Source organism: Gadus morhua, unplaced genomic scaffold, assembly GCF_902167405.1.
Source record: "Gadus morhua unplaced genomic scaffold, gadMor3.0, whole genome shotgun sequence".
Taxonomy (NCBI): Eukaryota; Metazoa; Chordata; class Actinopteri; order Gadiformes; family Gadidae; genus Gadus; species Gadus morhua.
Window position 1 is genome coordinate 150,679 of NW_021963952.1, and position 18,387 is coordinate 169,065.

Here is an 18,387-nt window from a genome sequence, read left to right on the forward strand (position 1 = left end):
TAGACAGGTCTTAGGACTGTCAAATTAAAGTGAAAACAGTTGAGAACAGTAGTCTACAGACTAGTAACAGTACAAAATAGAAAAAAAGTTTTGCAAAACTAATCAGTAACACTGGATGACCACAAAGTGAAATAAACAAAACATAAGCAGGATATCAGACACGGAAAACAACTTTATTATTTGAAAATAAATAACTAAACGTAATCAGAAATTGTGGTTCAAAGGCGAAGAGTTCAAAGGGCAATGTACATTTATAGTAAGTCAAAGAACTTCAACCAGGCTTACTTTGAACTTTTAAAAAATAAATAAATAAATAAAGGATAAATCCGGTGTAAAATGGATCTGGGATATGTTTTACATGATAACGAAATGGGATGTTCATTTGGGAGCAAAAAAGTGAATGTAGACGCATTCTTAAGTTGGCTGTTTTTAGCCGATTCTACCAAAACGCTATAAACTTGGAAAGATGGGGGCAAGTATCGTGGTAAAAACAAAATTGCTATTTTAAACCACTTAAAAGGATAGAAGTAGCCCGACACTTCTTTGGTAGTATAATAAGGGTCTTAAAATATAAAACGAGGCATTGATAACTTTGTAAGTGTACAGATTGTTTATTAAAAATGATATTTTAAGCACACAATACCATCAGAAGTTCACCCATCGACACCATCTTGTATTTAAGACTTGATAAGTAGATTGGCGAACACAGAGCTTAGCTTGCGTGTTCTTCCCGGAGGTCACAATCACTGTATTTGTCAATGTACTTATATCGAGTCTTAAATACAAAATGGCGTCGACAGGTGAACAACTGATGGCATTGTGTGTATAAAATGTAATTTGTAGTAAACAATCTGTACACTTACAAAGTTATCAATGCCTCGTTTTATATTTTAAGACCCTTACTATACTACCAAAGAAGTGTCGGGCTATTTCTAGCCTTTTAAACTGTTTAAAATAGCGATTTTGTTTTTACCACGAGACATCGTTCCAAGCTTATAGCGTTTTGGTAGAATCGGCTAAAAACAGCCAACTTAAGAATGCGTCTGCATGTGGTTTTTTGCTCCCAAACGAACATCCCATCTCATTATCATATTAAACATATCCCAGATCCATTTTACACAGGATTTATCGTTTAATTAAAAAAACTCTCTCCTTTCACCCCTGTCCCTTTAACCCTTTTTGGAGAATGGTATGAGTTTTTTTTTCCTCTTCAGCTCTTCAATTTTAAGGGCAAGTTCTCCAACAATTTTGGACTGGCAGAGCTTTGCTAAATGAAGGAGCCTCTGTTCGCCTTTGATTCCATCCAGGACACTCCTCTCTGCAATGTAGAGCTCCGCAATTGCTGCGGTGTCTTTAACTGCATTTCTAGAAACACGTGCCTTCAGGAATGCCCTCGACATCTTGCGTCCTTTTTGAATTAGTTTAAGGACCCAGCGGTACCTTTTAACAACATCCGATATTGTTGTCACTGAAAATGGAAAATAAATTAACAACAATAAAACACTAATATATATACAGTTTACTTCTCCCCAAAGATGGTTGTGGTTTGTCTTAGTTGCAGGGTAAGGGTTAGTATGTACTTTTAGAAAAATGAAATTTTCATAGGGGTGCTAATAATTCTGCCCTAAGCTGTATACACTATATTTAATTTCCAAACCTAAAGAAATACAGCACAACTCTATAGTTTACTTTACCTCGAAGTCCTTTGTTCTTTGAAGCCTTTTTGCTCTTCTTTTTGTTTTTCTTTTTGTGCCACCTCTTTTTCTTGCGGCCATCAGAGGAGGAAGAGCTTGTATCACTGCTCCTGGAATCGGTGGAGTCAGTGCTGGAGTTGGAACTCGAGTCAGTGTCTGACTCTGGGTCGGTGGCAGTGTTGTCCATTTTCTCACCTGAGAAATGACAAAAAGCAGAAAAATAAAACTTAAAACAACCTTAAAGTACAACTTTACCCCCTGTCTCAGCATAACTTCTCCCACTGCACAATTTCGAAAAATACGTTCTGACCAAGGTTCTGACGGCTGATAGTCGGGAAGGGGGTGGCTGTAAAGGAGGTGGGGTTAAGCTAGCTTCCACTCAGGAAGATCTGAATGACATGATTTCCTTGAAAAACGGAGTGAGACAAAGTCTAAAGGTACTGTCGCTACACGATGTGAGCTCATATGCTCATATGTCTATCAGACGTTGTGACATAGAGTGACCCTCATACGATGGGTGAACCCCAATATTGTTGTGGTATATTGTTGTAAAATTCTAGTGAAGCCACATACATTCTTGAAAGTCCTTAAGTAAAACTTTACTCCAGCTTTACTAACCTTGATTTGCTGAAGGCCTTTGCTCAAGCTGCTGCTTGAGCAAAGCATTCTCCTCCTCCAGCTCATTGATTCGGGACTGCAGCTCTTCCGACCTTTTCTTCCATTGCACTTTGTGTGGTTGAAAATTTTCGATATTACTAACTGCAAAATAGGATAAAAAATAGAATAAACAAGTCAAAACTTGTAGGAAAATTTAACATGTTAACTTTTGTACAATGGTATGAACTATACATGTATTACCCAGTTTTGGCATACTACTATCCTTTGTCATAGGTGAATTATCAGGACACAAAACGGAAAATGATGGTTACTGACAGAAGTTGATGCATCAAAATGAATGCACCAGATGGCTATATTAATGTTATTGGTGTCCAAAATCACACAAGAAATTGTTGGTTATAAACGATACATTTAGCATTGTTAAACAGCAAATGAAGTGCATGTTATAAATAAAGAAATTTAGAGACAGGACAAAAGGGCATTATCACTGTGGAATCACTTTCACACACATAAAGGCTTTCACACATTAAAGGCATTAGCCTATAGTACAAGCTTTTATACATTCATATTTTGATTATTTATATGTGTATGTTTTAAATTGAGATATACAGGTTTTAAAACTATCAATTCTCACATTTTCCTTGAAAACCAAGCCAGTACAATCATAATTCCTTTTTATATATTGCATCGTAAATCGCAATATTGGTCACCATAATCACATCGCACAAATTCTCTAAATCTTCGCAACACTAATTGGGTGCACCGCTGGCTCAAAAGGCACCTCTGGAGGGACGACTCTTACCAGTCAGACGTTACGTTACATATTAGTGGTAGTAGATCAGTGTCATTGGGAGGGTTTATACAAAGATTCTTGAGTTGAATTTACTACCTTTTTTAATACCTTCACAATATTTTTTAATACCAGCACGACTTCAAGCTGCAACTGTAGCAGCGTGAAGTAAAGTGACGAACAGTAACAGTAAGGCTACAACACTTTGCCCTTCACAAGCCATGTGACTGTGGGTCAATGTTAGTCACAATGGTGGTACAGTACTTGAAGAGACAAATATTTTCTGAGGGGGTACTCATTGTTAAAAAGTTTGAAAACCACTGGCTACCTCACTTTCTCTGTCACTCATACACTTGAATGAATAAACATTTGTCAACATTGAAACTACACCCAGGGGTAGGCAACCTTTATATTTTTGTCCAGAGCCACAAAACGCCTTATAAGTTAGGGGTGTAACGATTCATGCGATAAATCGATGAATCGATTGTCAGTCCTACCGATTCAACTAAATCGATCTGCTAAAATAAATAAATAGAATGAATCGCTTTGGCTTCACCAATAATCGATATAAATGCTTTAAAACGTATGAATCGATCATGATTAATGTTTTAAGACTTAGTTTACACGTTTATTTTGTGAAGTGCAGCTCGGTAATCCGTAACTCTGTCATCAGCTAGTCAGCTTGCAAGGAAGTCCCACAAGTTTTTTTTCTCCCTCACCCTCTAATGGTGCATTTCAAACATGGCAGAGAGCGGCAGCGAGATTGTTAATGCACCAGCAAACTTGAAATCCAAAGTGTGGAAGCATTTTGGCTTCGCAAAGAATAGTGGTAAAATTGACAAGGGGTGTCACATTATTGCATGTTTATTTCACAGATATAGAATTTTGGTTAAAAGTTACTGAATCGAATCGTGGTTTACAGAATCGAATCGAATCGTTCCAAAATATAATATTTGTCCTTGAATCGAATCGCCTACTGAATCATTAATCAAAATCGAATCGTCTGAAGCCAAAGATTCACACCCCTATTATAAGTGGAGAAGCCTGTACAAATTCTGAAAAGTATGCTGTTGTGTTTTCTGTTGGAGAACCTAAAACTTCATTCAGGCTCACACACACACACACACACACACACACACCTTCCCGTGAGGATGGACACTGGGGTTTCAACGGCCATCAGTGTGCATATTGTATACATTTCTCTGCAAACCTATGTCGGCATCATGCCTTCAGTGTGTCTTGAACAACCACAAAGGTTGCACATATTATATTCATATTCTATCGTATTTGTCTAAATGCATACTAGACTGTAGATAGATTTGAGTGAAGTTACCAACACAATAGATTGCTGAGTTTTAGTAACCCATGTATTGCTTTAACATAAATAACATGAATACCTTGTGCATGTGTATATTTATTGCACCTATCTGTTCTGTTTAATGATAATTTCATAAGAAAACACATGGTAATAATTGCATGAATAAATCTCTGTACAGGGTGGGGATTTCAACATGCAGCCTTTCTTGATGTATATTTGTAAAAGGAAATCTTGTACCTATTTTAGAACATTATTCTATTTTTCTTAGAACCTAACAATTATTCGTAAGTATGTACTGTCATACCTACATCTCTGACGTTTATAATAAACCAAACCGTTTGAAAATCTGTTGAAAGTTTAGCAAGTTATGGTTATTTAAAAAGTACATGTACCACTACCAACACAATGTTACGGGTGAGCAGCTTATTGTGGTAAGATGGCCGCCAGTGGTGACGTTCAACTCCATTGGCCAGCAGCGTGGACGAGACATCTAGTTCTATATCTATCTATGGGTAATAACGTCGTCAACCCCCAGCTAAGCAAAGCTAACGGTAATAGCTCTTGCCGAGCCCGGCCAGAAACAGTTTGAGTATTACAATAACTTTACAAATGTGTCAACCCAACTTACCAGCAGTAGGCATATCGGAGCTTTCTCCTTCATTCCCCCGCTGTCCTTTTGCCCGGGTAGAGCGCTCAGGCCTTTCCATCATATTTCCAGGCAACGCCGAACTTAACTGATGGAAAATCATATGCTGGTACTGAAACAAAAGGTAGGCCTAACATAAGTGGTTCACACATACAAGTAATGGCGCCTGCTTTCGAAATAAAACAATAACTGTTGAGAGAGGGTTGATACTTACCATAGCGACAAGATCCAATTTATTTTGCGCGGACTAATAGCTTCTTTCAACGGCACAGAGTTGGCGGTGCGGCTTAGCCAATCGGACGGTAGAAGCGCTTGATTATTATGATTGAGTCAGGCAACAACCAGGGAATCAGCCCAACCTTTGCGGTGGGAGGTGTTTAGATGTAAAAATCAAGCGTACCTCCACATATTGAACTAATAACAGAAAAGTGTGCCAGATTTTCAAATCGGGGCCAGTAACATCAGTTATTTCCTGCTATGGCTTCGCTTGTGGGAACACTTTTGAGAAAAGTGAATGTCAAGGAGTGAAAAAAAACATCATTCAAGTTGATAACATGGTTGCAAAAGAAAAGGTTGCTGCAAAGAAAAGTGAAATGCAAAAACTGCAGACACAAAATGAAGATGGTCTACTACACACAGTCCACAGACCTCCACATCTGGTAAGTGTGCTAATGTTATTAATTATTGTTAACTCATGGGCCCATCAGTTGTTTGGCAATCGGCACAACCATTTAGGTTGGAATATGATATTATTGCGAGTTTCCGCGCCTCCACCGCGCTGCAGCTCGTCGCCTCCCTTCATTTCAAAGAGGGAACGCGGCAGAGGGGAGGCGGTTTCCCTACCGCTCAGCTTTCCCAAACTGTTCTCTCGACTTTATTATTGGTAAAAGCTCATACAGAGACTATTACACCGGTATACATGTTTTAAAAGAGAAATACATGTGATGAATTTCTGGTCAAGCTATCCCAACGAGGATGATTTTTTAAAAAGTCACTTTTCGTTTTTCGTGTTTTGATTTCCAAACGGATATGGATTGAACGGAAGATACACAGATTTTGGGGCCATAGGATTTGGTGCTGTCACGTTAAAAATTGTACCGGGGGCGAAAATTGTACCGGCCTACGTCATCCATAGTAATCCATTCCAAACCTGCCTGGCAACAGACGATCGCAACGGGGGATCGCGTCGAATGACGTGGAAGGTTCTTGAACATTCGCGAACTCGTTCATTGAGAGCGACAAGACAGATAACACTTATTTTACAAATTACATTTATTAGCGTTCCTAACTTTATATTTGTATTGTATGGCATTGTATTTATCTATTTCCCTACACAGTAACAGCTAAATGTTATGGGGATAACGTGAATAATAATAATAAAAAACAGTTAGTAAATGCCTGCTCACCTATCTACCTATCTCTCTATCTATTATCTATCTATTACCTATAATCTATTCTCTAAATTTAATTAAGGAAATTAAATTAACACAAGCTAGCTAGACTATGAACACATTAAACACTCAGTTTACTAGCTAAATTCGATTAAACAATTAAATGCAATACAAATATAAAGTAAAAACAAGTGTTATCTAGCGCGATCCGTTATCGGTATTATATTATTTCGTCTTCGGCAACATGAGCGCAATTGAAACCTGCCTGGCAACGGACAACCCCTTACGTAATCTGTTGTGATGACGTAGGCCGGTACAATTTTCGCCCCCGGTACAATTTTAACGTGACACCGCCCCAAAAAAACAAATGCTAATATTGAAATATTTGTATGGTAGCCCTTATTAACAATTCCCATTTGAATGTAATATATGTAAGTAATGGATCAAATGCTAATGAATGGTTTGATTGATTCAATGTTATTATTTCAGACATATCAAAAAAAACAAAACAAAATGAAAAGAATGAAAATACAATAGACAAAAATTATGTTCAAATCAATTCACAAAAAAAAATAAAATAAAATAAATAGATATATTTAATTGATATGCCTGAAACAAGTAGGAAGAACTATACACTTAATCCTACCCCTTTGTAATGCATGATTGAAATGATGAATAAGCTTGTACACAGCGAATAGCCGGAAGCATGTAGCTTGATATGTAGTATCAAGCTAGTTTAAGTTTTAAGATATCTATTTGATCAAGTTATCATTTATGACATGATCATCAATAAGGGTTATTTACATTGCCACAATGTTTTAGGCTGAGCAGTTTGTAGACAATGTATGTATGTATATGTCAAACTTATAGACATCATTTAAATTTCCAATTTGTTTGCAATTTTCAGGGAGTGCCGTCGTAAAAGATGTGGACGTTTGAGGAGAAGTGTAAGGACCAAGTCTCTTTTCTCAAACTCACACTGTAGTCTCTTCACATGGATGTACATTCACAGGTAATCATTTTAGGTTTTCTCCAACTCCAGTATTTCACAGATTACAGCTCTAGGTTCAGAGTGTGAAATGTTTGTACAATTTAAGCTGAAACTATAGTTGCAAGTTGCAACAGTAGTTTTTCAGTAGAAAAAGCTTTGTGACAAAAGTAGACTTACGGATTGATCAAACAAGCACATATTTTCTTTGTTTATGTAAACAGTTCTGATTCAATCTTTGTTTTCTTTGTAGATTTGCACAGGGTTTGCAGCTACGGCAGGTAGACATGCTTCAGGATGGCATCACTAAAAGCACTGCAACACTCTCAATGATGTCTAAAAAACTGCGAAGAATTTGCCTAAAAAGCCTTAAAAGGCACAGGAAAGAAAAAGGCCAGAAAATCGGTGGAGTCAACGCTATCGTCCACATTGACGAGAGCAAGTTCTGCCATAAGCGCAAGGTATATTTGTAATATAATTCACTAAATATGGGGTCATTCAATTTCAACTCATCAAAAACCTGATCTTTCCTGTCTTCAAGAGAAATCTTTAAGCTTTACTTTTAGATTAATTATTGTGGAAGTTTGGCTCTATGAACATAAATTCTGAATTTTCGGAATTTGTATTTAAAGCCTCACCATTGAAAATATTTTCCCTGGAATGGTTTTAACCACACTTGAAAAAAAATATTAATTTAAGTACTTGATGATGTTAATGCAATCAAATAAATAGCACTATGTACTGTATTCACATGCAAATCGGCATATTGGAGGGGCCGATGAAAAGTTACAAGGTCATGACTTGTGTGCTGTATGCATCTTTCAAGAAGTATGGAACACGCCGAGGAGTGTTTTGATACTATTTGCTATAACCAATCTATGCCTTAAGAAAACATGGGCAACATTATAGTTTTTTCAGGTAGAGCAAGTTGAAATAAGAAATAAAATTAGACCGTATGCTATATCATATCAAGGTAATCATGCAACTTCTAGGTAACTGTCAGGTAGTTCAATGCATGAAAGAGTTATCAACTCATTCACTGTTGACATGCAACAACACATACTAATAATAATATGCATTCCAAACTTAAAAAAACAAAAGTTTTTATATTACTCCATTATTTATATCATTTGAAAATTAGCATAATCATCCTACTTCTCACTGGCAGTAATATAACATTGATTATGTATATGTTTGACTGTAGGGTATTATTTATTTTACAACATTTATATTGTGTTTTGGCAGTACGGAAGAGGGCGCTTCGGGAACAGCTGGAGGAGAAAAAGGACATGGGTCTTTAGAATGCTCCAAATCAAACGGTCTGACAGGCGTCCTATTCTTCGCCTCGTGCAGAGACGAAATAAGGAGACCCTTGTTCCTATCATCAAAAAGCATGTGAAGCGTCACAGTCTCGTCGTAGGTGATGAGTGGAGAGCGTATGCCGGTCTCGCCACAGAGGGCTACAGGCATGTCAGGGTGAACCACAGCCAACATTATGTTGACCCTCAGACAAACCTCGAGAGAGCGTGGAAGACCTATAAAAAGGAAATTTGGAGAATGCGGGGGAATCGGTCGGAGAAGGCCTTGAAAGAGCAGCTCTGCTTTATTGAGTGGACCTACTGGTTAGCGAGGAAAAATTCAGAAGGTGACCTTGGCAGGCTTGTCAAGGACATAAGGCGCTCCTATCAGACATAGGAAGCAGAGCTTGGCATTGATCAAAATAAGCTGAAATGGACAGAGGAGAAAGGGGAGTGTTTTAATTTATTTTTAAAAGAAAAGTTTTTGTTGTATATGTTCAAACGGTTTATAGTATTCTTGGTTCTTTTGACTCTTCAAACTCTTCCTTTGTAAAAAGAGTTCTGTTAAAGTTTAGTTTTTTTTTTAATAATAAAGTTGTTTATTTCACTTTGCGGTCATCCAGTGTTACTGATCAGTTGAGCAAAACGTGTCTCTATTTTGTACAGTTACTAGTTTGTAGTTTGTCTACTGTTCTCATCTGTTTTCACTTTAATTTGACAGTCCTAAGACCTCTCTACTAATACTTGGTTGAATATCGACTGATAGTTTGTTGAGAATCAACTGATAGTCAACTATTTTCTCTGTTTTGCTCTGTTAATAGTGTGTAGACACTAAACTGTTTTCACTTTAATTTGACAGTCCTAAGACCTGTCTACTAATGCTTAATTGAATATCGACTGATAGTTAGTTGAGAATCAACTATTTTCTCTGTTTTGCTCTGTTAATAGTTTGCACACACTAAACTGTTTTCACTTTAATTTGACAGTCCTAAGACCTGTCTACTTATGCTTAATTGAATATCGACTGATAGTTTGTTGAGAATCAACTGATAGTCAACTATTTTCTCTGTTTTGCTCTGTTAATAGTGTGTAGACACTAAACTGTTTTCACTTTAATTTGACAGTCCTAAGACCTCTCTACTAATGCTTAGTTGAATATTGACTGATAGTTTGTCGACAGTCATATGACAATGAACAGGTTGTCACCTACACAGGGTGCCTATTGATTGATAAAATATTCTCATCTTTATTTTACAATGAACATATATGATCAACAGGGTTGAATGTTCATTCATTAGATGTGTTCCTTGTGAGTGGAGGAAAGTTGATCCATATGAAACGTAAGTTGAGAATTGGTTAATAACAGCAGTTGATAGTCAACTTACTAGAAGTTGACACTCAACTGATAGTTGAATATTTGTAAAGAACATGTAGTAAAAAGCACAATGTCTGTTGCAGACTGTTTTTGTAAAAATAAATGAACGAAATAAAAATATACTATAGTTAACTAACACTTAGTTGAATGCATGTTACATATTTGTTGACAAGCTCTGTAGAGTATCAACTAACTCACTGTTGAATATCAACTAAACACCAGCTAATAGTGCAACATGTAGTTAACTTAGTTAGTTGAATGCTTGTTTCTTATCTGTTGAAAGCTTTGTTGATTATCAACTAACCATCTACTAATAATGCAACTAATAGTTAACTGACAGTTAGTTGAATGCATGCTACGTGTACAAAACAACATCTACTAATGGCGCAACTTATAGTTAACAGACAGTTAGTTGAATCCATGTTTCTTATCTGTTGAACAAGCTCTGTCAAATATCAACTAACCATCTACTAATAGTGCAACTTATAGTTACCTTACAGTTAGTTGAATACATGTTGCTTATCAGTTGAGATAGTTCAGTTGAATGTCAACTCATTCACAGTTGACATGCAACTGAATATCTACTGATGGCTTGTTGAGTGTCAACAGTGGACTATCAAACTAAAGTGTTACCGACCGCCGTCATTGCAGCTCTCTACTACGTCACTACACTGTCCACATGTTTCACAAATAGAGTTTGAGGAGACGTCGTCAGAGTCTGTATGTTGCTTAAATTCTCCAAAACAGTGGGCGCTAAAGATCAGCGCACGGTAGGCCATTGCATCCAATGAGCTCGAGTTGAAATAGTATAATGCTTACAGCACCTGGTATTCCCAGGCGGTCACCATCCAAGTACTAACCAGGCCCGACCCTGCTTAGCTTCCGAGATCAGACGAGATCGGGCGTGCCTAAGGTGGTATGGCCGTAAGCAATTATAGACTTGACCATATTAGCTTTTATACAGGGGGACGACGTAAGGAGTGAGAGCGCTGCCGTGGCCAGAGACGGGACTTGTACAGAAACAATGATTAGATCCATAATGAATGAATGAATACGTTATTCCAGACTCAGAGCAACATATTTGAACGCAATGCATTACACTGCTTGGGCGTCATCGTTTGCGTGATCTTTTGAAGAAACGTAGCGTTGCAAAACCTGGGATGGACTAAGGTGGACCGCCGTCATTGCAGCTCTCTGCTACGTCACTACACGGTCCACATGTTTCACAAATAGAGTTTGAGGAGACGTCGTCAGAGTCTGTATGTTGCTTAAATTCTCCAAAACAGTGGGCGCTAAAGATCAGCGCACGGTAGGCCATTGCATCCAATGAGCTCGAGTTGAAAAAGTATAATGCTTACAGCACCTGGTATTCCCAGGCGGTCACCCATCCAAGTACTAACCAGGCCCGACCCTGCTTAGCTTCCGAGATCAGACGAGATCGGGCGTGCCTATGGTGGTATGGCCGTAAGCATTTATAGACTTGACCATGTAAGCTTTTATACAGGGGGAGGACGTAAGGAGTGAGAGCGCTGCCGTGGCCAGAGACGGGACTTGTACAGAAACAATGATTCGATCCATAATGAATGAATGAATACGTTATTCCAGACTCAGAGCAACATATTTGAACGCAATGCATTACACTGCTTGGGCGTCATCGTTTGCGTGATCTTTTGAAGAAACGTAGCGTTGCAAAACCTGGGATGGACTAAGGTGGACCGCCGTCATTGCAGCTCTCTACTACGTAACTACACTGTCCACATGTTTCACAAATAGAGTTTGAGGAGACGTCGTCAGAGTCTGTATGTTGCTTAAATTCTCCAAAACAGTGGGCGCTAAAGATCAGCGCACGGTAGGCCATTGCATCCAATGAGCTCGAGTTGAAATAGTATAATGCTTACAGCACCTGGTATTCCCAGGCGGTCACCCATCCAAGTACTAACCAGGCCCGACCCTGCTTAGCTTCCGAGATCAGACGAGATCGGGCGTGCCTAAGGTGGTATGGCCGTAAGCATTTATAGACTTGACCATATTAGCTTTTATACAGGAGGAGGACGTAAGGAGTGAGAGCGCTGCCGTGGCCAGAGACGGGACTTGTACAGAAACAATGATTAGATCCATAATGAATGAATGAATACGTTATTCCAGACTCAGAGTTACATATTTGAACGCAATGCATTACACTGCTTGGGCGTCATCGTTTGCGTGATCTTTTGAAGAAACGTAGCGTTGCAAAACCTGGGATGGACTAAGGTGGACCGCCGTCATTGCAGCTCTCTGCTACGTCACTACACTGTCCACATGTTTCACAAATAGAGTTTGAGGAGACGTCGTCAGAGTCTGTATGTTGCTTAAATTCTCCAAAACAGTGGGCGCTAAAGATCAGCGCACGGTAGGCCATTGCATCCAATGAGCTCGAGTTGAAATAGTATAATGCTTACAGCACCTGGTATTCCCAGGCGGTCACCCATCCAAGTACTAACCAGGCCCGACCCTGCTTAGCTTCCGAGATCAGACGAGATCGGGCGTGCCCAAGGTGGTATGGCCGTAAGCATTTATAGACTTGACCATATTAGCTTTTATACAGGAGGAGGACGTAAGGAGTGAGAGCGCTGCCGTGGCCAGAGACGGGACTTGTACAGAAACAATGATTAGATCCATAATGAATGAATGAATACGTTATTCCAGACTCAGAGTTACATATTTGAACGCAATGCATTACACTGCTTGGGCGTCATCGTTTGCGTGATCTTTTGAAGAAACGTAGCGTTGCAAAACCTGGGATGGACTAAGGTGGACCGCCGTCATTGCAGCTCTCTGCTACGTCACTACACTGTCCACATGTTTCACAAATAGAGTTTGAGGAGACGTCGTCAGAGTCTATATGTTGCTTAAATTCTCCAAAACAGTGGGCGCTAAAGATCAGCGCACGGTAGGCCATTGCATCCAATGAGCTCGAGTTGAAAAAGTATAATGCTTACAGCACCTGGTATTCCCAGGCGGTCACCCATCCAAGTACTAACCAGGCCCGACCCTGCTTAGCTTCCGAGATCAGACGAGATCGGGCGTGCCTAAGGTGGTATGGCCGTAAGCAATTATAGACTTGACCATATTAGCTTTTATACAGGGGGAGGACGTAAGGAGTGAGAGCGCTGCCGTGGCCAGAGACGGGACTTGTACAGAAACAATGATTAGATCCATAATGAATGAATGAATACGTTATTCCAGACTCAGAGTTACATATTTGAACGCAATGCATTACACTGCTTGGGCGTCATCGTTTGCGTGATCTTTTGAAGAAACGTAGCGTTGCAAAACCTGGGATGGACTAAGGTGGACCGCCGTCATTGCAGCTCTCTGCTACGTCACTACACTGTCCACATGTTTCACAAATAGAGTTTGAGGAGACGTCGTCAGAGTCTATATGTTGCTTAAATTCTCCAAAACAGTGGGCGCTAAAGATCAGCGCACGGTAGGCCATTGCATCCAATGAGCTCGAGTTGAAAAAGTATAATGCTTACAGCACCTGGTATTCCCAGGCGGTCACCCATCCAAGTACTAACCAGGCCCGACCCTGCTTAGCTTCCGAGATCAGACGAGATCGGGCGTGCCTAAGGTGGTATGGCCGTAAGCAATTATAGACTTGACCATATTAGCTTTTATACAGGGGGAGGACGTAAGGAGTGAGAGCGCTGCCGTGGCCAGAGACGGGACTTGTACAGAAACAATGATTAGATCCATAATGAATGAATGAATACGTTATTCCAGACTCAGAGTTACATATTTGAACGCAATGCATTACACTGCTTTGGCGTCATCGTTTGCGTGATCTTTAGAAGAAACGTAGCGTTGCAAAACCTGGGATGGACTAAGGTGGACCGCCGTCATTGCAGCTCTCTGCTACGTCACTACACTGTCCACATGTTTCACAAATAGAGCTTGAGGAGACGTCGTCAGAGTCTGTATGTTGCTTAAATTCTCCAAAACAGTGGGCGCTAAAGATCAGCGCACGGTAGGCCATTGCATCCAATGAGCTCGAGTTGAAAAAGTATAATGCTTACAGCACCTGGTATTCCCAGGCGGTCACCCATCCAAGTACTAACCAGGCCCGACCCTGCTTAGCTTCCGAGATCAGACGAGATCGGGCGTGCCTATGGTGGTATGGCCGTAAGCAATTATAGACTAGACCATATAAGCTTTTATACAGGGGGAGGACGTAAGGAGTGAGAGCGCTGCCGTGGCCAGAGACGGGACTTGTACAGAAACAATGATTAGATCCATAATGAATGAATGAATACGTTATTCCAGACTCAGAGTTACATATTTGAACGCAATGCATTACACTGCTTGGGCGTCATTTGTGCGTGATCTTTTGATGAAACGTAGCGTTGCAGAACCTGGGATGGACTAAGGTGGACCGCCGTCATTGCAGCTCTCTGCTACGTCACTACACTGTCCACATGTTTCACAAATAGAGTTTGAGGAGACGTCGTCAGAGTCTGTATGTTGCTTAAATTCTCCAAAACAGTGGGCGCTAAAGATCAGCGCACGGTAGGCCATTGCATCCAATGAGCTCGAGTTGAAAAAGTATAATGCTTACAGCACCTGGTATTCCCAGGCGGTCACCCATCCAAGTACTAACCAGGCCCGACCCTGCTTAGCTTCCGAGATCAGACGATATCGGGCGTGCCTAAGGTGGTATGGCCGTAAGCAATTATAGACTTGACCATATTAGCTTTTATACAGGGGGAGGACGTAAGGAGTGAGAGCGCTGCCGTGGCCAGAGACGGGACTTGTACAGAAACAATGATTAGATCCATAATGAATGAATGAATACGTTATTCCAGACACAGAGCAACATATTTGAAAGCAATGCATTACACTGCTTGGGCGTCATCGTTTGCGTGATCTTTTGAAGAAACGTAGCGTTGCAAAACCTGGGATGGACTAAGGTGGACCGCCGTCATTGCAGCTCTCTGCTACGTCACTACACGGTCCACATGTTTCACAAATAGAGTTTGAGGAGACGTCGTCAGAGTCTGTATGTTGCTTAAATTCTCCAAAACAGTGGGCGCTAAAGTTCAGCGCATTGCATCCAATGAGCTCGAGTTGAAAAAGTATAATGCTTACAGCACCTGGTATTCCCAGGCGGTCACCCATCCAAGTACTAACCAGGCCCGACCCTGCTTAGCTTCCGAGATCAGACGAGATCGGGCGTGCCTATGGTGGTATGGCCGTAAGCATTTATAGACTTGACCATATAAGCTTTTATACAGGGGGAGGACGTAAGGAGTGAGAGCGCTGCCGTGGCCAGAGACGGGACTTGTACAGAAACAATGATTAGATCCATAATGAATGAATGAATACGTTATTCCAGACTCAGAGTTACATATTTGAACGCAATGCATTACACTGCTTGGGCGTCATCGTTTGCGTGATCTTTTGAAGAAACGTAGCGTTGCAGAACCTGGGATGGACTAAGGTGGACCGCCGTCATTGCAGCTCTCTGCTACGTCACTACACTGTCCACATGTTTCACAAATAGAGTTTGAGGAGACGTCGTCAGAGTCTGTATGTTGCTTAAATTCTCCAAAACAGTGGGCGCTAAAGATCAGCGCACGGTAGGCCATTGCATCCAATGAGCTCGAGTTGAAAAAGTATAATGCTTACAGCACCTGGTATTCCCAGGCGGTCACCCATCCAAGTACTAACCAGGCCCGACCCTGCTTAGCTTCCGAGATCAGACGAGATCGGGCGTGCCTAAGGTGGTATGGCCGTAAGCAATTATAGACTTGACCATATTAGCTTTTATACAGGGGGAGGACGTAAGGAGTGAGAGCGCTGCCGTGGCCAGAGACGGGACTTGTACAGAAACAATGATTAGATCCATAATGAATGAATGAATACGTTATTCCAGACACAGAGCAACATATTTGAACGCAATGCATTACACTGCTTGGGCGTCATCGTTTGCGTGATCTTTTGAAGAAACGTAGCGTTGCAAAACCTGGGATGGACTAAGGTGGACCGCCGTCATTGCAGCTCTCTGCTACGTCACTACACTGTCCACATGTTTCACAAATAGAGTTTGAGGAGACGTCGTCAGAGTCTGTATGTTGCTTAAATTCTCCAAAACAGTGGGCGCTAAAGATCAGCGCACGGTAGGCCATTGCATCCAATGAGCTCGAGTTGAAATAGTATAATGCTTACAGCACTTGGTAATCCCAGGCGGTCACCCATCCAAGTACTAACCAGGCCCGACCCTGCTTAACTTCCGAGATCAGACGAGATCAGGCGTGCCCAAGGTGGTATGGCCGTAAGCATTTATAGACTTGACCATATTAGCTTTTATACAGGAGGAGGACGTAAGGAGTGAGAGCGCTGCCGTGGCCAGAGACGGGACTTGTACAGAAACAATGATTAGATCCATAATGAATGAATGAATACGTTATTCCAGACTCAGAGTTACATATTTGAACGCAATGCATTACACTGCTTGGGCGTCATCGTTTGCGTGATCTTTTGAAGAAACGTAGCGTTGCAAAACCTGGGATGGACTAAGGTGGACCGCCGTCATTGCAGCTCTCTGCTACGTCACTACACTGTCCACATGTTTCACAAATAGAGTTTGAGGAGACGTCGTCAGAGTCTATATGTTGCTTAAATTCTCCAAAACAGTGGGCGCTAAAGATCAGCGCACGGTAGGCCATTGCATCCAATGAGCTCGAGTTGAAATAGTATAATGCTTACAGCACCTGGTATTCCCAGGCGGTCACCCATCCAAGTACTAACCAGGCCCCGACCCTGCTTAGCTTCCGAGATCAGACGAGATCGGGCGTGCCTAAGGTGGTATGGCCGTAAGCATTTATAGACTTGACCATATTAGCTTTTATACAGGAGGAGGACGTAAGGAGTGAGAGCGCTGCCGTGGCCAGAGACGGGACTTGTGCAGAAACAATGATTAGATCCATAATGAATAAATGAATACGTTATTCCAGACTCAGAGTTACATATTTGAACGCAATGCATTACACTGCTTGGGCGTCATCGTTTGCGTGATCTTTTGAAGAAACGTAGCGTTGCAGAACCTGGGATGGACTAAGGTGGACCGCCGTCATTGCAGCTCTCTGCTACGTCACTACACTGTCCACATGTTTCACAAATAGAGTTTGAGGAGACGTCGTCAGAGTCTATATGTTGCTTAAATTCTCCAAAACAGTGGGCGCTAAAGATCAGCGCACGGTAGGCCATTGCATCCAATGAGCTCGAGTTGAAAAAGTATAATGCTTACAGCACCTGGTATTCCCAGGCGGTCACCCATCCAAGTACTAACCAGGCCCGACCCTGCTTAGCTTCCGAGATCAGACGAGATCGTGCGTGCCTATGGTGGTATGGCCGTAAGCATTTATAGACTTGACCATATAAGCTTTTATACAGGGGGAGGACGTAAGGAGTGAGAGCGCTGCCGTGGCCAGAGACGGGACTTGTACAGAAACAATGATTAGATCCATAATGAATGAATGAATACGTTATTCCAGACTCAGAGTTACATATTTGAACGCAATGCATTACACTGCTTGGGCGTCATCGTTTGCGTGATCTTTTGAAGAAACGTAGCGTTGCAGAACCTGGGATGGACTAAGGTGGACCGCCGTCATTGCAGCTCTCTGCTACGTCACTACACTGTCCACATGTTTCACAAATAGAGTTTGAGGAGACGTCGTCAGAGTCTGTATGTTGCTTAAATTCTCCAAAACAGTGGGCGCTAAAGATCAGCGCACGGTAGGCCATTGCATCCAATGAGCTCGAGTTGAAAAAGTATAATGCTTACAGCACCTGGTATTCCCAGGCGGTCACCCATCCAAGTACTAACCAGGCCCGACCCTGCTTAGCTTCCGAGATCAGACGAGATCGGGCGTGCCTAAGGTGGTATGGCCGTAAGCAATTAGGACTTGACCATATTAGCTTTTATACAGGGGGAGGACGTAAGGAGTGAGAGCGCTGCCGTGGCCAGAGACGGGACTTGTACAGAAACAATGATTAGATCCATAATGAATGAATGAATATGTTATTCCAGACACAGAGCAACATATTTGAACGCAATGCATTACACTGCTTGGGCGTCATCGTTTGCGTGATCTTTTGAAGAAACGTAGCGTTGCAAAACCTGGGATGGACTAAGGTGGACCGCCGTCATTGCAGCTCTCTGCTACGTCACTACACGGTCCACATGTTTCACAAATAGAGTTTGAGGAGACGTCGTCAGAGTCTG

At 41.3% G+C, this 18,387-nt stretch overlaps 2 protein-coding genes and 14 non-coding genes across 16 annotated transcripts; 1 reads left to right on the plus strand and 15 right to left on the minus strand.

The window, feature by feature from the left end:
* Positions 1 to 1,071: 1,071 nt before the first annotated feature.
* LOC115538034 (uncharacterized G-patch domain protein DDB_G0278987) lies at positions 1,072 to 6,210 on the minus strand. Its single transcript, XM_030349855.1, has 5 exons — positions 5,281 to 6,210; positions 5,049 to 5,178; positions 2,313 to 2,453; positions 1,695 to 1,889; positions 1,072 to 1,468 (listed from the first exon to the last, which is right to left on the minus strand). The coding sequence occupies exons 1-5, from the start codon at positions 5,281 to 5,283 to the stop codon at positions 1,170 to 1,172; spliced, it is 768 nt and encodes a 255-aa protein (XP_030205715.1). The 5' UTR covers positions 5,284 to 6,210; the 3' UTR covers positions 1,072 to 1,169.
* A 1,026-nt stretch (positions 6,211 to 7,236) lies between these two features.
* Positions 7,237 to 9,440, plus strand: LOC115538040 (uncharacterized). Its single transcript, XM_030349859.1, has 2 exons — positions 7,237 to 7,906; positions 8,691 to 9,440. Exons 1-2 carry the CDS (start codon positions 7,733 to 7,735, stop codon positions 9,138 to 9,140), a joined length of 624 nt encoding a protein of 207 aa, XP_030205719.1. The 5' UTR covers positions 7,237 to 7,732; the 3' UTR covers positions 9,141 to 9,440.
* Positions 9,441 to 10,930: 1,490 nt separating this feature from the next.
* Positions 10,931 to 11,048, minus strand: LOC115538142 (5S ribosomal RNA). Its single transcript, XR_003975107.1, has one exon. It is a non-coding gene; the product is annotated as a 5S ribosomal RNA (ribosomal RNA).
* Positions 11,049 to 11,469: 421 nt separating this feature from the next.
* LOC115538097 (5S ribosomal RNA) lies at positions 11,470 to 11,588 on the minus strand. The gene has a single exon (XR_003975063.1). It is a non-coding gene; the product is annotated as a 5S ribosomal RNA (ribosomal RNA).
* Positions 11,589 to 12,009: 421 nt separating this feature from the next.
* LOC115538053 (5S ribosomal RNA) lies at positions 12,010 to 12,128 on the minus strand. The gene has a single exon (XR_003975019.1). It is a non-coding gene; the product is annotated as a 5S ribosomal RNA (ribosomal RNA).
* Positions 12,129 to 12,549: 421 nt separating this feature from the next.
* Positions 12,550 to 12,668, minus strand: LOC115538198 (5S ribosomal RNA). Its single transcript, XR_003975158.1, has one exon. It is a non-coding gene; the product is annotated as a 5S ribosomal RNA (ribosomal RNA).
* A 421-nt stretch (positions 12,669 to 13,089) lies between these two features.
* Positions 13,090 to 13,208, minus strand: LOC115538054 (5S ribosomal RNA). Its single transcript, XR_003975020.1, has one exon. It is a non-coding gene; the product is annotated as a 5S ribosomal RNA (ribosomal RNA).
* A 421-nt stretch (positions 13,209 to 13,629) lies between these two features.
* Positions 13,630 to 13,748, minus strand: LOC115538055 (5S ribosomal RNA). The gene has a single exon (XR_003975021.1). It is a non-coding gene; the product is annotated as a 5S ribosomal RNA (ribosomal RNA).
* A 421-nt stretch (positions 13,749 to 14,169) lies between these two features.
* LOC115538099 (5S ribosomal RNA) lies at positions 14,170 to 14,288 on the minus strand. The gene has a single exon (XR_003975065.1). It is a non-coding gene; the product is annotated as a 5S ribosomal RNA (ribosomal RNA).
* Positions 14,289 to 14,708: 420 nt separating this feature from the next.
* On the minus strand, positions 14,709 to 14,827 carry LOC115538134 (5S ribosomal RNA). The gene has a single exon (XR_003975099.1). It is a non-coding gene; the product is annotated as a 5S ribosomal RNA (ribosomal RNA).
* Positions 14,828 to 15,238: 411 nt separating this feature from the next.
* Positions 15,239 to 15,357, minus strand: LOC115538101 (5S ribosomal RNA). Its single transcript, XR_003975066.1, has one exon. It is a non-coding gene; the product is annotated as a 5S ribosomal RNA (ribosomal RNA).
* A 421-nt stretch (positions 15,358 to 15,778) lies between these two features.
* Positions 15,779 to 15,897, minus strand: LOC115538057 (5S ribosomal RNA). The gene has a single exon (XR_003975022.1). It is a non-coding gene; the product is annotated as a 5S ribosomal RNA (ribosomal RNA).
* A 421-nt stretch (positions 15,898 to 16,318) lies between these two features.
* On the minus strand, positions 16,319 to 16,437 carry LOC115538144 (5S ribosomal RNA). The gene has a single exon (XR_003975109.1). It is a non-coding gene; the product is annotated as a 5S ribosomal RNA (ribosomal RNA).
* A 421-nt stretch (positions 16,438 to 16,858) lies between these two features.
* On the minus strand, positions 16,859 to 16,978 carry LOC115538112 (5S ribosomal RNA). The gene has a single exon (XR_003975077.1). It is a non-coding gene; the product is annotated as a 5S ribosomal RNA (ribosomal RNA).
* A 421-nt stretch (positions 16,979 to 17,399) lies between these two features.
* On the minus strand, positions 17,400 to 17,518 carry LOC115538132 (5S ribosomal RNA). Its single transcript, XR_003975098.1, has one exon. It is a non-coding gene; the product is annotated as a 5S ribosomal RNA (ribosomal RNA).
* A 421-nt stretch (positions 17,519 to 17,939) lies between these two features.
* LOC115538058 (5S ribosomal RNA) lies at positions 17,940 to 18,058 on the minus strand. Its single transcript, XR_003975023.1, has one exon. It is a non-coding gene; the product is annotated as a 5S ribosomal RNA (ribosomal RNA).
* Positions 18,059 to 18,387: the final 329 nt, after the last annotated feature.

Excerpts from the sequence above, each read along its gene's own strand:
- LOC115538034 (XM_030349855.1), bottom strand. Across the intron at positions 1,890-2,312 it reads AAGGCCTTCAGCAAATCAAG|GTGAGAAAATGGACAACACT; the intron begins GTTAGTAAAGCT and ends GTCATTTCTCAG. Across the intron at positions 1,469-1,694 it reads AAAGAACAAAGGACTTCGAG|TGACAACAATATCGGATGTT; the intron begins GTAAAGTAAACT and ends TTCCATTTTCAG.
- LOC115538040 (XM_030349859.1), top strand. The coding sequence starts at position 7,733 with ATGCTTCAGGATGGCATCACTAAAAGCACTGCAACACTCTCAATGATG. Across the intron at positions 7,907-8,690 it reads AGTTCTGCCATAAGCGCAAG|TACGGAAGAGGGCGCTTCGG; the intron begins GTATATTTGTAA and ends GTGTTTTGGCAG.